The 17,860-nt window shown below is 39.4% G+C and overlaps 1 protein-coding gene across 2 annotated transcripts in view; it reads left to right on the top strand.

Moving 5' to 3' along the window:
- Positions 1-17,860, top strand: part of PIK3C2G (phosphatidylinositol-4-phosphate 3-kinase catalytic subunit type 2 gamma) — a 361,732-nt gene that overhangs the window by 19,564 nt on the left and 324,308 nt on the right. For both annotated transcript variants that reach the window (XM_060194432.1, XM_060194433.1), the window contains exons 3-5: positions 2,035-2,117; positions 9,873-10,030; positions 15,994-16,108. In XM_060194432.1, coding sequence (XP_060050415.1) covers positions 2,035-2,117; positions 9,873-10,030; positions 15,994-16,108 — 356 coding nt within the window. The remainder of the gene's footprint in view (positions 1-2,034; positions 2,118-9,872; positions 10,031-15,993; positions 16,109-17,860) is intronic.

Raw genomic sequence — 17,860 nt, forward strand, 5'->3', positions numbered from 1 at the left:
AAAAAGATGTAAAACTAAAAATCAAATAGAAAAATTAAATGAAATGGGAAAAATTAAATCTAAAGGGGCAGGGGAGGATAATTGAAAAAGTAAAATAGAGGGAGTTGGGAGGTAGTGCAGCGGGTTAAGCGCACATGACGCAAAAGTGCAAGGACCAGCAAAAGGATCCTGGTTCAAGCCCCCGGCTCCCCACCTGCAGGGGAGTCACTTCACAGGTAGTAAAACAGGTCTGCAGGTGTCTATCTTTCTCTCCTCCTCTCTGTCTTCCCCTCCTCTCTCCATTTCTCTCTGTCCTATCCAACAATAAAGACAGATAACAATAATAACTACAATAAAACAAGGGCAACAAAAAGGGAATAAATAAATAAATATTTTAAAAAATTAAAAAAAGAAAAACAGAAAAAACATATATACATCTGACAGTCTTAAACAACACCCATAAATGCAATAAATACAGACAGAATTTACCAAATGAAGGAAAATTAAAAGCTAGATTTAAATAAAAGGAAGGACTTAACTAGTCTGTGAGAGGTAAAGTTAAGAAACAAAGGCATACCTAGATTGAATACTAAAGAAATAGATCCAACCAGAAAATGAAAACTGGTGAAGTCATTAATATTAGAAAAGATAGAGTTAAAAGAGAATATTACTAGGGAAAAGGCATCATCTTATGACTATCAAATGATCAATTAAGAGAAAACATAATAAATTTAAATATGTATGTACTGAATGATAGCTTCAAATGCCAGTGGTAGCACAACTGGTTGAGCACACATATTACAATGCACAAGGACCCAAGTTCAAACACCTGGTCCCCACCTACAGGAGGAAAGCTTCATAAGCAGTGAGGCAGTGCTACAGGTTTCTCTCCCTTTCCCTCCCTGCTCTCTTCCTCTCCTCTTCTCCCCCTCTCTTCCCTTCTTGCCTCTCTCCCTTTCTATTTCCCCCTTCCCTCTCAAGTTCTCTCCCTCTATCCAAAGATAAATAAAAATATTTTTAAAATACAATCACGTATATCTATGGCAGTAGACTAAAAACATAGTTTTATTAGAAATGAAATCAAACCCCAAACAGCCAATTGCTGGTATATAAGACTGACAACACAAGACAATCTGAGCAAGCCATTACCAGCCAAAGTCTCACTACTAAGGAGAGAAATTAGGTTCCTCTACCAGGAATGATGAAAGTGGGAAATTAATGCCACCTTCCTTTAGTGAGAAGAGGGGAGAAGAAAATGTCCTAAGAGTCGGGAAATCTGAGTCTTAGGCCTCTAGTCGTTCCCCTCTCTCCAGATTATACAAAAAGAACCACCAGCAAGAAAATTCAGGGCAATATGAGAGATCTGAGTTTTGTTTCAACCTCATATTGTACAGTATTACATAATAAAGCTTTCCCCCTCCCTCTCACTGCCTCTCACCTTCTATTAAGAGGAAAGAAAAATGTATCCACCAGGAGATGTGGAGTCCTGTAGCACTAATTCAATTTATAATTAGCTTTACCCATTTTATTTAAGTTTTCTGTTGGATTTTTAGTTTTACTCCTTTCACTAGTGGCAACTAAGAAAGAAAAATAATAAGCTCTTCTTCATGCATAAGAGGCTCAAGAGCAGAGTTTTGATCTTTCTACCATATCAGATAGAACCAGATGAATCTGAATTATTTCAGGAGATGCAAAGAACATTTCTAAGATGCAGATGTTCTGTATTTTGGTTAGAGTGTATTATCACAGTTCTGAGCATTACTAAGAGTAAAATTATATATTTAAGATTTCTCACAATAGAGGAGGTGGCTCAACAATAAGCACAGGTCTTGTATGTGTGAGGTCCTGGATTTGACCTCCAGCACCATATATGCCGTAGCAGAGCAGTGCTGTAGTAACCCTGTATCTCTTTCTTTCCCTCATGAATCTGAAAAGATTTATGCATTTTTCTACATGTAAGTATTACTTCCCCAATAAATAAAATAGTGAAATAAGTTCTTATGAGAAGGGTCCCCCCACCACCACCGCCACCTAACTAACAGTTTTTATTTTAAGCTGATAGATTGTTCAATTCAGCTACTGGAAGTACCTCAAGGAAGTAATAAGAGTCTGGCCTCCTTCTGCAAAAAAGTGAAAGTGTAAGTGTTACTGTTTCAATAAACTTTGCAATGTCTGTACCCAGTAAGTTTGCCTTTTAGCATCAGTAAACTTATTCCCACATAAAATATGAAAATATTAATTTATGAAAAATAGTTCTTTAATAAACTTCAGTTATTGATTTTGTTGACTGTAATAATTAGACTTCCATTCTTTGGAAAATTTAAAATTAAACATTAAACTCTTTCATGCCTGCTTTCCAGTCTAGATTGTAGTGAATTATTCAATGACACAAGTGAATGATTTCTCTGGCTCTGTCCCTACCCACAGCAAAGAAATGATATACCCTTCCTATTTGGGATGTATTTTTTAGAATTATGAGAGTGTCTCCTTAAGCATTTTGTCTTGGAATCTGCTAGTGGTGCAACTAGTAAAACACACAAGTTATCATACATGGGGACTCTGATTCGAACCTTTGGTCCCTACTTGCAGGGGGAAGCTTCTCTGTATCTATCATAATTAAAAAAAAAAAAAAAAAAACAGAGGGAGGAAAGAGAGATCTCTAAAAGCAGTAGACTCTTTGAGCAGGAAGCAAGCCTCAGTGATAACTCTAATGGCAGAAAAAAAAATTACTTTTACCTTGAACAAACTGTGAATATTAAAGTAGAACTGATTGAAAAGCAAAGCTGATCAAATACTACAAAAAAGCATCACTGGGGTTCTTTTTGTAATCTACAAATGAACTTTTATTGAATGGCAACTTCTCAGTAGTATTCATACATGGCTACATATATGAATTTATATATATTTACCTATTACAGTGTTAAGGTTTCTGAGAGTTTTAAAAAAAACTCATGCATTAACTTGTTTATTCTCTTGATTTTTTTTACTTTCTTTGAAAAAAATAATAAAATTAAGCCTTTCACTCTTTCATGCCTGATTTTCAGTCTAGATTGTAGTGAATACTCCTCTGTGTGGAGAGAAAAAAAAAAAAAAAAGGCTGCCAAGAGCAGAGGAGTTGTGCAGGCACTGAGTCCCAGCAAAAACCTTGATAGGTGGAACTTAAGAAACAAGAAAAGAAAGGGAAAATGCAAAGTAAAACTTGGATTGGATTTGGTGAGGGTATTTAGAAGACACCTATCCTAGTGAGATAAGAAATTTTACCCATGTGTTAACAACATACTATAAGCCATTAACCCCCAATACAATGATAAAAAAGATAAAATCATCTAACACTGGTGAGGATAAGTAATCCTGAAATCATGTCAAAAGAATGAAACACCCATAGCAAAGAAATTAAAGTATAATATAAAGTATAATTTCCTGCTCTTATTTACATATAAAAATTAAGTGGTACCAAGGATCTCCAAATTAAGATCTATAGAAACTGTCAGGGGAGTCGGGCTGTAGTGCAGTGGGTTAAGCGCAGGTGGCGCAAAGCACAAGGACCGGTGTAAGGATCCCGGTTCGAACCCCGGCTCCCCACCTGCAGGGGAGTTGCTTCACAGGCGGTGAAGCAGGTCTGCAGGTGTCTATCTTTCTCTCCTCCTCTCTGTCTTCCCCTCCTCTCTCCATTTCTACCTGTCCTATCCAACAATGACAACAACAGTAATAACTACAACAATAAAACAACAAGGGCAACAAAAGGGAATAAATAAAATAAATATTAAAAATTTTTTAAAAAAGAAACTATCAATATTGTTCCTTTCAGAATAAACTATGCAATTCAATGAATAAACAACGTCAGGAAATTGATACTTAAAATGTAAGATCTGCTGATTTCTACCCTTTCAGCATGAAAAAAAAATAGGTATCTTACTATCACAAGATATCACTAATTATAACTCACTGATAAAACACTTCCATAATGTTATCATGACTAAATACACTGTTAACTAACATTCCCATAATACATCTTTTAAACAGGCACTGAAATTTGCTGGACTTGATTTTTGTTGAGGCATACTTTTAGAAACATCTTATTATATGAAAAATACATTGCACGTCTACTGCATATAAAAGATTTTTTTGGCCCACAGTAAAGACTTATGGTAGTATGAGTTGTGAATTTACATTTCACAGTTAGTTTTCCAAAATGGTAGACACTCAAATGTATGCAATGAGTAGTGCTGATTATACAGTGAGTGCCGAATCATAAAATCCTTCAATTCATGACTTAAGTCCAGATCTCTGTACATAGTATCTCAGAAGGAAGAGTGATCCATTATCTCTATCCCAAGTACAGGTTCACCCACTCATTTCTGAGCCAGGAGCTGAGACTTCATACTATAACTGTTAGGGCACATCTGAGTGTCTATATATCACCACTAACACAGAATCAAAGTAAGAGACCCCCAAAGCAATGTGCTTCTCCTACACACCACTCACACGGGGGGACTGTGCATTTTTTGCATTCATAAGGACACTGGAGAAAGGGATGCTTCCGATGGAGATTAAGGACATGAAAGCTGGACTGCTTCAATGGTCGTTGACTGTAGGGCTGTGCAAACAGAAAGGATGCTGAGAATGTAATACTATATAGAGTTTTAACATTCCATTTCAATAGAATACCTCAAACTTTAAATACCTGCATAGTTAACAAAAAAATTAATCTTCAAAGACAGCTAACACAAAGAACCCCAAGATTCTCAGAACTACTCTTCTCAAGGAAGCCCCCATACCAGCATATAGATTATCCTGAGCTAGGATCACTAAAAGCAGCAAAGGCTAAGAAAAAAAAAAAAAAAATCTGTCATTGTCTTAGTCTTCCTTTCCTTCTAATCTAAAAGGAAATCTTCATTTCCATGCTTTTGCCCTTTTTTTCTAGTTAAAGAAGCAATCTCACCTCCTTTTAAAGCACAGAAAACCAGGGCCAGCTAAATATCTCACTTGTATAGTGCACTTCCATACCATGTGTGCAACCCAGATTTCATCCCAGCCCCTACTATACTGAAGGAAGCTTTGGTTCTGTGATCTCTTTCATTTTCTTTGCCCCTCTACCTCCCTGCCTCTATCTAAAAAAAAAAGAAAAAAAACAAATAATAAAATAGGGCTGGGTAGTGACACACCTGGTTGAGCACACATTACAATGTGCAAGCACCCAGATTCAAGCCCAAGGTCCCCCACCTGCAGGGGGAAAGCTACGTGAGTGGTGAAGCAGTGCTGCTGGTGTCTCTCTGTCTCTCTCTCTCTATTACCCCTTTCCTTCTCGATTTCTGTCTGTCTCTAACGAATAAATATAATTCAAAAAATTAATAATAAATGACATAGAAAAATATAGTTTGGAAGCATGGTCCCCAGGTATAGACTGATATATCTATATACATATTCTACCTGAGAATCTTTTCCTCTGAGAGGAAATTTGAGGACTTTCCCACCTTGTCATGTGAAAGCTCATCCTCCTCTCTCATTTATACCTCAAGTTGCCCTGAATAATGATTCATATATTATCTTTCTCTTGAAGAATTGTCATCTTCATAATCTTTAACTCCCCACGCACCCTTTTAAATACCCAAGACAAACTTAGAAATAGAAACTTCTTTCTTTCTTTCTCTCTTCCTTCCTTTCTTTCTTTCCCTCCCTCCATCTCTCTCTCTCTCTCTCTCTCTCTCTCTCTCTTTCCTTATTAATTATATAGGACAAAGAGTAATTGGGAGGGGTGGTATGCTTCTGGATTCTGCTTGTGAAGCCTTCTGTTTTTATCATCACATTGGGTTCGCTTGTGTTGCTTACTAAGTGTTCTGTTTGCATGTCCACTGTTGGCTGGGCACCCCCCTGCCTCCGGGATATTGGTTTTGTCGCCCACCCCCGTTCCCCCCCCACCTCTGGGACATTTGGTTCAGTCATCACTGGTTTGGCTTCTTTCTTCTCCCCGCCCCCTATCTTAAGTATATCCTTTGTTCCTGGCTCTTCCGCCAGAGAAGAGGGATGCAGGACAGAACTGTTTTGTGATTAGATTAGATCAGTTTGTTGAACCACATCCCCGCTAGTAAATAAAGACTGAACTGCGTTCTCAGCTCAGCCATGAGTCTCTGGTCATCTCTGTCTCCCACCCGCTTCTTCTTCTTCTAGCGTTTGCCCTTCTTCGTAGCCAGTTAACAGCATCAGGCTGAGCCTGATGTAAAGTTTCAAGACCTCCTTTGAATATGGAGAGGTGGCAGTCGTTGACTATGTGGGTCATAGTCTGTCTGTAGCCGCAGGGGCACTTCGGGTCATCTCTGGCTCCCCAGCGATGGAACATAGCAACACACCGGCCATGGCCTGTTTGATAGCGATTGAGGAGGGCCCAATCATAACATGCTAGGTCAAAGCCGGGTTGACGCTTACAGGGGTCTGTGATGAGGTGTTTGTTCTTTACCTCAGCTGACTGCCAACTCTGTTTCCAAGAGTCTGGAACAGAGAAGTTCAGTGTAGGCGTAGGAGACCAGATTGGATGACGAAACATCAAGCGTTGAACAGGGTGGGCGAAGATATCCGTGTATATTGGCAGGTCCGGTCGAGCATAGACGTGGGAAATGAACTTAGATGATGCCGCATCCCGACAAATATCTGGCGGGGCGATGTTGCTAAGAACTGGCAGCCATGGAACCAGGGTGGAACGGATGGTTCCAGAAATTATTCTCATGGAGGAATATAATTTGGAATCGACCAAGTGGACATGGGGGCTACGGAACCATCCTGGGGCACAGTATTCTGCAGTGGAATAGCATAATGCCAGAGATGATGATCACAGTGTGGAAGCGCTCGCGCCCCATGAGGAGCTGGCTAGTCTTGCAATGATGTTATTCCTCGCGGCCCACCTTTGCTGCAGTTTTTATGAGATGTTTGTGAAATGACAGGGTGCGATCGAGAGCAACACCAAGATAGACTGGCTGGGCTTCATGCCGGATTCTCGTATCGTCAAGCTGCACATTAAGCTCACGCGAGGCCAAGGCATGGTGTAGATGGAAAACAGATGATACCGTTTTTGCAGTGCTAGGGATTAGTTGCCATTTTTTACAGTAATCAGATATCAGAGACATGTCTTTCGTGAGTGTTTCCTCAAGGATGTCAAACTTGGATGCCTGAGTTGCACAGCAGATGTCATCGGTGTAGATGAACTTCCTTCCCGCCCACTAAGCCAGCCCAGCAAAAATGACAGAGGGGAAGGTAGAGGAGAGAGAAAACAAGGCATCTGCAAACTTGCTTCACCACTTGCATTCAACTGGGTGAGCCACTTGCCCAGCCTCCAGAAATAAGTACTTTCTTTCCTGTACCCTGATAAATTTATCATAAAAGTATTTCAACAATTAAGGTGCAAGTTATTTTGTTACATCTGACATGTGGGTGTAAAATGGGTTAGCAGAGATTCTGCTGTAAAGATATACAAAGATAATTATGATACATCATATGTGTCTATTTCTTTATACTTTATAAGTGTTTTTTTTTTTATTTTTATTTCTAAAAAGGAAACACTCACAAAAACCATAGGATAAGAGAGGTAAAATTCTACACAATTCCTACCACCATACAAAAGTGTTTTTACATGCCTTTTAACCTCATAATAAAATTTCAAAGCAAATGTCCTTTTATAAACAGAGACATGTCAGAGTAACTTACCCCTCACCACAAAACTACTAAACAGAAGAGCCAGGATTCAAACTCAAGACATCTAGCTCCAAGAATACACTATAAAGAAATCTCTGCTCTAGGGCTGAGGGTAGATAGCCTAATGGTTATGCAAACAGACTCTCATGCCTGAGGCTCCAAAGTCCCAGTTTCAATCCCCTGTATCACCATAAACCAGGGATAAACAGTGCTCTGGTAAAAACAAACAAACAAATAAAATGAAGTACACTAAAACATTCTTACTAACCAAAAATAAAAGATAAATTAAACAAAAATGTTTTCAAAAATCTCTGCTATAATTAAACAATAATTGTTCAGAGTATACAAATGATTTCCAGGCTAAATTATTTACTTAAAAATCCAACAATTTGGGAGTCAGGCAGCAGCGGTTTAAGTGCATGTGGCACAAAGCACACAGACCAGTGTAAGGATCCCGGTTCCAGCCCTGGCTCCCCACCTGCAGGGAAGTCACTTCACAGGCGGTGAAGGAGGTCTGCAGGTATTTATCCTCTCTGTCTTCACCTCCTCTGTCCATTTCTCTTTTTCCTATCCTGCAACGATGACACCAACAATAATAACTACAATAACAATAAAAGACAAGGCCAACAAAAGGGAAAATAAATACATAAATAAACATTAAAAAAACTAAAAAAAAAAATCCCAACAATTTGTTTAAAACCAAAAAAAATATAAAGAAAACCAGCAGTAAAGAGTTTATCAGGGCCAGGCAGTGGCATACCTGGTGTGTGTGTGTGTGTGTGTGTGTGTGTGTGTGTGTGTGTGTGTGTGTGTGTGTGTTCCCTCCAGGGTTTTTGCTGGGGCTCGGTGCCTGCACTACAAATCTGCTGCTCCTGGAGGTCATTTTCTCCATTTTGTTGCTCTTTTGTTGCTGTTGTTGTTGTTATTATTATTGTTGCTATTGCTGTTGTTAGATAAGACAGAGAGAAATCGAGAGAGGAGTACAAGACAGAGAAGGGGAGAGAAAGACACTTGCAGACCTGCTTCACAGTTTGTGAGGTGACCCCCCTGCAGATGGGGAGCTGGGGGCTGGAATCCTTATGTAGGTCCTTGCACTTCGCTCTACAGGTATGTCTCTGTCTCTCTCACCATTTCTATCCTCCCCTCCTCTCTCGATTTCTGTCTCTATCCAAAAATAAATAAAAGTATATATATATATATATATATAAACTCTAATTAAAAAAAAAGAATTTATCAGGGGGTTTAGCACATATGTTAAAATGTGCAAGAACCTGAGTTCAAGACTGTGGTCCCCACCTGCAGAAGGAAAGCTTCAGAGTGGTGAAGCAAGTCTGCAAGTGTCTCTGTCTTTCTCCCTCTCTATCACCCCCTTCCCTCTTGATTTCTGGCTGTCTCTATCCAGAAAATAACTAAAGATATTACAAAAAAAGTGCTAAGATAAAGATTTCTTTCAATTAAAAAAAAGAATTTATCATTACTATGCATTTGCCAACCTGACCTAACAAACATGGGAATTTATTTACTGAAATATTTACATCTAGATGGATGGGAATAGAGAACAGCACAATGGTTATGCAAGAAGACTTTCATTTTCTGAGGCTCCAAACTTCCAGGCTCCATCCCCTGCACCAGCATAAATCAAAGCCAAGCAGTGCTCTGGTAAAACTAAAAAATGCAATTCATGTTATTTTGGCTGGCTAAATAGTTCACTTAGATAGTATCCAGCTTTGTCATGCATGCAGCCTAGATTCAAATCCAGCTCCCACCATGCTGAAGGAAGCTTTGCTAACTGTGGTCTCTCATTCTCTATCACTACTTCTGTTTCTATCAGAAATAAATCAACACATAAGTAAATCTAAATGAGTTCTTCTTTTTTTTTTCCCCTCTGCTTGGAGAAAGTTAGGCATGAGAGAAAACCAAGGGAAGGGACTCCAATTTTGAAGCAAAGTCAATGAAGCAAGTAAATATTTAGAGTAAATGCTTATGCTTTACAATGACAATGCCTTTTCAACTGCTTCAAAGGAAGTGCTCTTGGAGAAAGCTAAGGAACCCTCAGCCCCTTTTATTTTGGTATCACTGTTCTCTTGACCAATCTACCCAATTACAACAAAGAAACTGCTAATTGCTTTCGTATTTTAAATAATGTGTAGCAAAACACTACATAAACTTGCTTGTAATTTTGTGCTAAATACTGGCCACATGTTTTTCAGAATAAGAGAAACATATCCTGCAGCTGACATTAATTCTAATTCTGGAAAGATTTGGAGCACTATTACAGCATTTCCCTATCAGCTCTTTAGTAATACAAAGCTTAATATCAACATTTTTACTGAAAATTCTACAAGATTACTTCATTTTATGCCACATGGTGAGTAGCATTGCAAATAAATATAAAAATCTGTCAGCGTAAAGATTCAGTAGACAATGAAAAACTGTTAATACAGGAGCAAGGAATTACAATTGGAGGGTACAGAGACTCAGAAGTCTAAAATGTGCTCTCAGGAGAAACCAAGTTGCTAGTTTTACGGGGGGAGGAGGTGAGAAGTTCAAAAAATAATTGCCAAGTGTCAATAAACTAGCCTAGGCTATATGCAGTTGGTTATTCTATCCTCCAACGAAAAGATCAGTAATCATGAATCTTTTTGATTTGGTATGAATTACTGCTGAAACAACTGTTGGCTAGTTGGATCTTAGAGCAATGCTTGAGGTCCTGTCCATAAATCTGTGCCTTAGTTCATTCGAAAAAAGTCCTGGTATATGATGATAGACACAGGCCTAATATGTGAGTGAGAGCATTTTGCAGACACCTATCTTGGTGAGATGAGAAATGGTACCCATGTGCCAACAAATGAATTGTAAGCCATTAACCTCCCAATAAAAAAAGGTTACTTGTAAAATCAATTGACATAAAAATAAATAGTTCGTGTTTTAAAAAGTTAATACAATTACTATGTAATTGCTCTGGATCTCCATTTATCAAACGGCTCTCTACAAATGTTAATTTTTCACAATGGTATAGGATCCATGACCTTGAGTCTGAAGCCACAAGTGGGGCTGATGCCTAGTGCCACAGAAAGTCAAAGTGTATCACATCAGGTTTTGCATGAAGACAAAAGCTCTTAATCAGAGTTTTAAATGCACTGGGGGGGGGGGGGTGGGGAGGAGATGCACAGCAGGGTTAAGTGCACATGGCACAAAGTACACTGACCTGCTTCAGGTGTCTATCTTTCTCTCCCCCTCTGTCTTCCCCATCCTCCTTCGATTTCTCTCTGTCCTATCCAACAACAAGGACAGCAATAACAACAACAATAATAATAACAACAATGACAAACAACAAAGACAACAAAAGGGAAAAAAAAAAGTCTCCAGGAACAGTGGATTCCTAGTGCAGGCACCAAGCCCCAGTGATAACCCTGGAGATAAGAAAAAAAAAATGCACTGGAGGCAGGTAATACATATCAAATGCTCCTATATACCACTTCATTCCTTTATGTCAAGGAATACTTACAGGGGCTGAAGAAATGGGTTCTGGGGCAAATAACACTGGACCAGTGACCTTCAAGTCATCAGAACACTAGACTGCCTGCTGTGTTTTCCTGCTAAATTTTCCTAAAACAAAAGCTGTAGGTTTTTTAATTCCTCGTCCTCTGAAGCAAAAAAGGTCAACAAGAAGAGACTGGGGACATGAGTTACAGATGCTGTCCTTTTCCAAACTCAGTTTTAACACAGCAACTGTTTCTTTCACAATAGTCCCTGCAAACAGAGCACTAAGAGCTATCATCTTTTATTATCCATCATAGGCCACCCTGAACCTTTTAAGGTTATGTCAGGTAGCCCTGTCCCACTGAGACCACAGTTTCAAGTCCTCAGGCTAGAATTATTAGAAGAAGCATTTTTCTCCATTGATGAGAAATAAGGGGGAAACAGCTAGAAATCTTTTGTTAATGTGTCTAGCTACTGTTTTCAAGAATTCTGTTGCTAGTGCCCCAGGAAACTTTATTGTCTGGCTATAAAATACTTAGCAACAGGTATTTTCTCATATTAAAAACTTTCAAAAAACTTCTAAATACTATATATAAGTAAAAAAATGACTGTTCCTCCCCATTAGAGTCTAGTGCCTTAGCCACTGTGCCACCTCCTGGACCACCAGTTCCTTCCTATCAGAAACAGCTGTTTCTTCAAGTTCTTCTAGCGTTTGCCCTTCTTCCATAGCCAGTCAACAGCGTCAGGTTGAGCCTGATGTAAAGTTTCAAGACCTCCTTTGAATATGGAGAGGTGGCAGTCGTTGACTATGTGGGTCATAGTCTGTCTGTAGCCGCAGGGGCACTTCGGGTCATCTCTGGCTCCCCAGCGATGGAACATAGCAGCACACCGGCCATGGCCTGTTTGATAGCGATTGAGGAAGGCCCAATCATAACGTGCTAGGTCAAAGCCGGGTTGACGCTTGCAGGGGTCTGTGATGAGGTGTTTGTTCTTTACCTCAGCTGACTGCCAACTCTGTTTCCAAGAGTCTGGAACAGAGAAGTTCAGTGTAGGCGTAGGAGACCAGATTGGATGACGAGACGTCAAGCGTTGAACAGGGTGGGCGAAGATATCCGTGTATATTGGCAGGTCCGGTCGAGCGTAGACGTAGGAAATGAACTTAGATGATGCTGCATCCCGACGAATATCTGGCGGGGCGATGTTGCTAAGAACTGGCAGCCATGGAACCGGGGTGGAACGGATGGTTCCAGAAATTATTCTCATGGAGGAATATAATTTGGAATCGACCAAGTGGACATGGGGGCTACGGAACCATACTGGAGCACAGTATTCTGCAGTGGAATAGCATAATGCCAGAGATGATGATCATAGTGTGGAAGCGCTCGCGCCCCACCTTTGCTGCAGTTTTTATGAGATGTTCGTGAAATGACAGGGTGTGATCGAGAGTAACGCCAAGATAGACTGGCTGGGCTTCATGCCTGATTCTCGTATCGCCAAGCTGCACATTAAGCTCACGCGAGGCCAAGGCATGGTGTAGATGGAAAACAGATGATATCGTTTTTTGCAGTGCTAGGGATTAGTCGCCATTTTTTACAGTAATCAGATAGATATCAGAGACATGTTTTTCATGAGTGTTTCCTCAAGGACGTCAAACTTGGATGCCTGAGTTGTACAGCAGATATCATTGGTGTAGATGAACTTCCTTGAAGAAGTTTCTGGAAGGCCATTGATGTAAATATTAAATAGCGTAGGAGCCAGAACAGAGCCCTGGGGGAGGCCACTTGAGACAGGTCTCCATCTGCTAGACTTGTCACCCAGATGCACCCGGAATCTTCTGTTTTGGAGAAGAAACGATATAGTGTTGGCCACCCATGGAGGCAGGCATCTTGAGATCTTGACTAGGAGACCACGGTGCCAGACCGTGTCATAGACTGCTGTGAGATCAACAAAGACAACACCCGTCTTTAAGTTCTTCTGGAATCCATTTTCAATGTGAGTTGAGAGGGCCAGGACTTGTTTGCAGGCAGATCTTCCTAGGCGGAAACCAGCTTGGACAGGTGATAGGAATTTCTCTGTAAGAGGAGAAATTCATGACAGAATTTCTTCAAGTGTATTGAAGAAACTGTGAAGAAGAGATGGCACATCCACATCGCTGAACTATCATACCAGTATGCTTCCCAATAGACCCACTGAATGTTTACATCTCAATGTGTATCTATCAAATCAGTCTCAAGAGATAGACCCCAGGAATCCATATTTTATCTAATTTGCCAGAAGATTCTTCTTTTTTTTTAAAGTTTCAGAATCAATTTAAAATCCCTTATTATCTTATTTCACTGCTACAGTCAACTAAGCAGTGGCAAGACTATTGCTTCTTTAAGCAACACTTAGTAGCTGGGTGAGGGTTTTCTACATATCAATAGTTGTTTTTAACACATGATATAAGAAATGTCTGATGTTCACTGTCTGATGTTTTTATTTTGCTTTTTTCTTACTATAGCCAAAAGTCTAAGTTTGTCAGATGACTACAAACATAAATCTGTTATTTTGGAGTATTAGGACCATCTGGTTGGAATAAAACAAAACAACTCATCCTGATTTAAGCAGAAAAAAATTAAGAAAATAGACTTCATTTAAAAAAAAAGGATGTTCCCTATAAAAATCCAGAATTCAGGAAAGATGTGGTTTGTGCTAAAGCACAGATGAACAAGTAGTTCAAAATCCCTGACTACTACTTATCACATTTTCCTTCATGTATTTTCATTGTTTCTCCTGTGTTTTGCTGAACCATTTACCTGGCCTTTTCACAACACATGGTAACCAGAATCTCAGGTTTATATACTGTTTCACAAGCTAGCTACAGAAAGTTTTTCTGGGGTGTCAGGTCATTGAGTGCATATGTCACAATGCACAAGGACCTGGGTTCTAACCTCTGGTCCCCACCTGGTGGGAAAAAGCTTTGCAAGTGGTGAAGCAGGGCTGCAGGGCTGCAGGTCTCTCCCTTTCCCTCCTGCTCCCCCTCACCCTCTCCTTCTCCCTCACCCTCTTCCTCTCTCCTCCTTCTGTCTCAATTTCTGGCTGTCTCTATCCAATGAAAAAAAGATAATATAAAAAAATGAATTTTTTTCTCTTTATTGAATCAATTTTCAAAAAGCAGGATTCTGATTTTCCAGTCAAGACCAACAACACTGTATCTTAATCTTTATCCAAAATTACTCTCTCTCTAGATGTTCTGACAAAGTAGACATTGCTTTTTCTTTCTGATAAGTTTCACTAATGAGATCAAGTCATTGTATTTACTGCTTGAAGTGCATTATCAAAAGTTGAGATGAACAGTCGCATTTTTAAGACTTTAAATGGTTAAATTAATGTAAGACACATACTTTTTGATTTTCAGTGGTGCCTACCTGAAATCTGTTACACTGAATTGCTAACTCAATTAAAAATCTTAATCTCAAATTGCATTATCACATAAAAGTTCTACTTTTTATTTCCTGGGGAACCTACATACTGTTTTCCATAGTGGCTGTATCAATTAATCATCTTAATAGTGTACTGTGTACCAGATTTTCCTATTCTCCACATACTGAACTATACTTGTTATTTGTGAGAAAGACTGGAAGGGGCAGTTAGGGAGGGAGAGGGGGAGGGAGAGAGAAGAGGGAACATCAGAGTGCCACTTAGGTGTCTATACTTATTTTTTATAAGTACTGTACTTACTGTTACTTTTTATGTAAGCCTCATATTAGAAGAAAGTGTTTTTTATTAAAAATTCCTTATAACAAATGAGGAAACTTGGCCCAATGAAGGAAGTAAGGTACTGCAATAACTCCATGACAGACTTGAAAAACTGCAGAAACAAGACAAGCCTGAGTTTCGAGGAAAACAATTCTCGGAATTCAGGATGGTTGCTGGAAACTGAACTCATAACCATGATTCAACAGGAACAAAGATAAGCTGAGCATTAAGAAAGGCATCTCCGGAGAGATAGAGACCATTAAACATTTTCCCACATTTCCCCTATATGTGTAAAGTAGATAACCACAAGGCGGAACTTGTCATGCTAAACTTACCTATATATACCCTGTAGTGCTGGTCGAGAACCTGGAGCAGCTGTGTCTGTGTCCATGCACAGTCTCGACCCTAGTTTGGCTAGCAATAAAGATTTTGTGCTTTTGCATCACTCTCATCTCTTGGTGACTTCCTTGGATAACCGGACCCAGCACCAAGAACAGAACATATCATTGTCCAAGTCTATCAATTAAATAGTGATAAACTCTATACCATTCCAGACTTTAGTTGTAGAACACTAAAAGCACATGGTACACACCAATTGTTATGGAACTGTCTCATTATGGTGCAACAATTTTGAGTATTATCTGGTATAAGGGTATTGATGATACGTTTTCAAGCTAATTTGGATTTTTTTAAATTATTATGATACATTTACATAATGAGTAGCATTTCTCATTTAAGCTGAAAGTGGAATGAATACACACAGTCCTGTATGGCTTTGGCATCTCCAAAGTTCCTAAGGCAATAACTAAGGAGCTACAATGTACCAGTTTTAACATAAAGTAATAACTGGCTCTATTATGTTATATATAGACAGAACTGGTAAAAAAAAAAAAAAAGCAGAATGGTATTTTTAAAAAATAGCTCCAAATCAAACAAGACCAATTAAGAGGATGTCATTTTAATTCTTCCTGAAAAGCAAAACAGTATCAAGAGTTCATGTTTCCATTTTTGTTCATTTGTTTTTTTGTTCAGGGAAAATTTGTCCTAGAAAAGTTTGTGAAAATATGTTAATATTTGTATTAACTTTTCATTTTTCATTTCTACTGTTAGCTAATTACCTTGTCAAAGACCTCATTGCTGAAATTTTACGTTCTTGTACAAATGACCAGTTGTCCCCTGAAGATCATCTTTTAAGCATATGTGGTTATGAAGAAATTCTACAGAAGTGAGTATCTTATCTTCTGATTACTATTAACTTTACTTTGTTCTTTTTAAGTAGATGCTGTTACAAATACTATACTCTCACAACTAAAATAATCAAATCATTTTTTGTCCCTTTCAAGGTGAGAAAAATATAGGAAGAACTCTCTTCCATTTGTTTTAAAAACACCTTTGCTGATTCAAACCCAATTGCAAGGAAAACAAAAGCAAAAGTAAACCAGATGGAATTACATGAAACTGAAATGTTTCTACATAGCAAAAGGACTAACCAATGTAATCAACAAACTCCCCACAAAGTGGGACATTTTGATGTACCATACAGCACAGAGAGGGTGATAACTAGAATTTTAAAGTTTGAGTCATTCCAGCAATCTTTTAAATTAATTTTGTATATATACGGCAACATGTATTTAAGTGGCCTATGACTCGATGACCAGCCATCTCATACTGACAAGGACTTATGGTTCCTAGGACACAATTCTTTCAAGTTTTAAAACCAAGACAATGCTTTGAAACCCAGGTCAGTGAAACCAAGTCACCCTGCTTGTAAATAAAGCTAAATAGGGCTGATGGAAATTCATTCATTCATTCTTTCTTTCTTTCTCTTTCCTTCTTTCTTTCTTTCTCTCTTTCTTTCCCTTCCAGGGTTATCGCTGGGGCTCAGTGCTAGCACTATGGATCCATTGCTCCAGGAGACCATTTTTTCCCATTTTGTTCTCCTTGTTATTGCTGTTGTTGGATAGGACAGAGAGAAATCGAGAGAGAAGGAGAATACAGAGGGGAGGAGAGGAAGATAGACACTTGCTGACTGACTTCATCACTTGTGAAGCAATCCCCCTCACCCCCCAGGTGGGGAGCACAGGGGGCTCAATCCTTATGCTGGTCCTTGAGCTTCATATCCTATGTGCTTAACCGGCTGCATTACTGGCTGGTCCCTCATGACATTTTTGAAAAATAATGTCTTCTAATTAACTTGCTTTAATTTGAGATAACAGGTAAAAGTTAGTATGTTATCTTGTAGAAATCACAAAAGATGTGGTTTTTATGTGAATACATTCCCACTAAAAAAATATGTGTGGTTTTTTTGGGGGGGCCTCAGGATTACTGCTGGGGCTTGGTGCCAGCGCTAAGAGTCCACTGCTCCTAGTGGCCATTTCCCCATTTTGTACTGGATAGGACAGAGAGAAACTGAGAGGGGATGGGAGATAGGGAGAAAGAAAGACATCTACAGACCTGCTTCAGGACTAGAACTAGGATCCTTGCGCGGGTCCTTGGGCTTCATACTATGTGTGCTTGATCAAGGGCGCTACCGCCTAGCCCCCTAAAGAGTAAGTCTAAAAACACCTTTTTCATTTCTTTTTTTAATGTAATGTTTTCTTTTTTATTTTTATCGGTGTAATTATGATTATTGCTGTTGTTATTGTTGGACAGGACAGAGAGAAATGGAGAGAGGAGGGGAAGACACAGAGGGAGAGAGAAAGACACCTGCAGACCTGCTTCACCTCTTGTGAAGCAACCCCCCTGCAGGTGGGGAGCTGGGGGCTCAAACCGGTATCCTCATGCCAGTCCTTGCACTTCGCGCCACCTGCGCTTAATCCGCTGTGCAACCGCCTGGCCCCCTTCCTTTTTTATTTTTTAAAAATATTTATTTGAGGGAGTCGGGCGGTAGCGCAGCAGGTTAAACATATGTAGAGCAAAGAGCAAGGACTGGCTTAAAGATCCCAGTTCCAGCCCCTGGCTCCCCACCTGTAGGAGA

Source organism: Erinaceus europaeus, chromosome 7 (assembly GCF_950295315.1).
Source record: "Erinaceus europaeus chromosome 7, mEriEur2.1, whole genome shotgun sequence".
NCBI classification, from domain to species: domain Eukaryota; kingdom Metazoa; phylum Chordata; class Mammalia; order Eulipotyphla; family Erinaceidae; genus Erinaceus; species Erinaceus europaeus.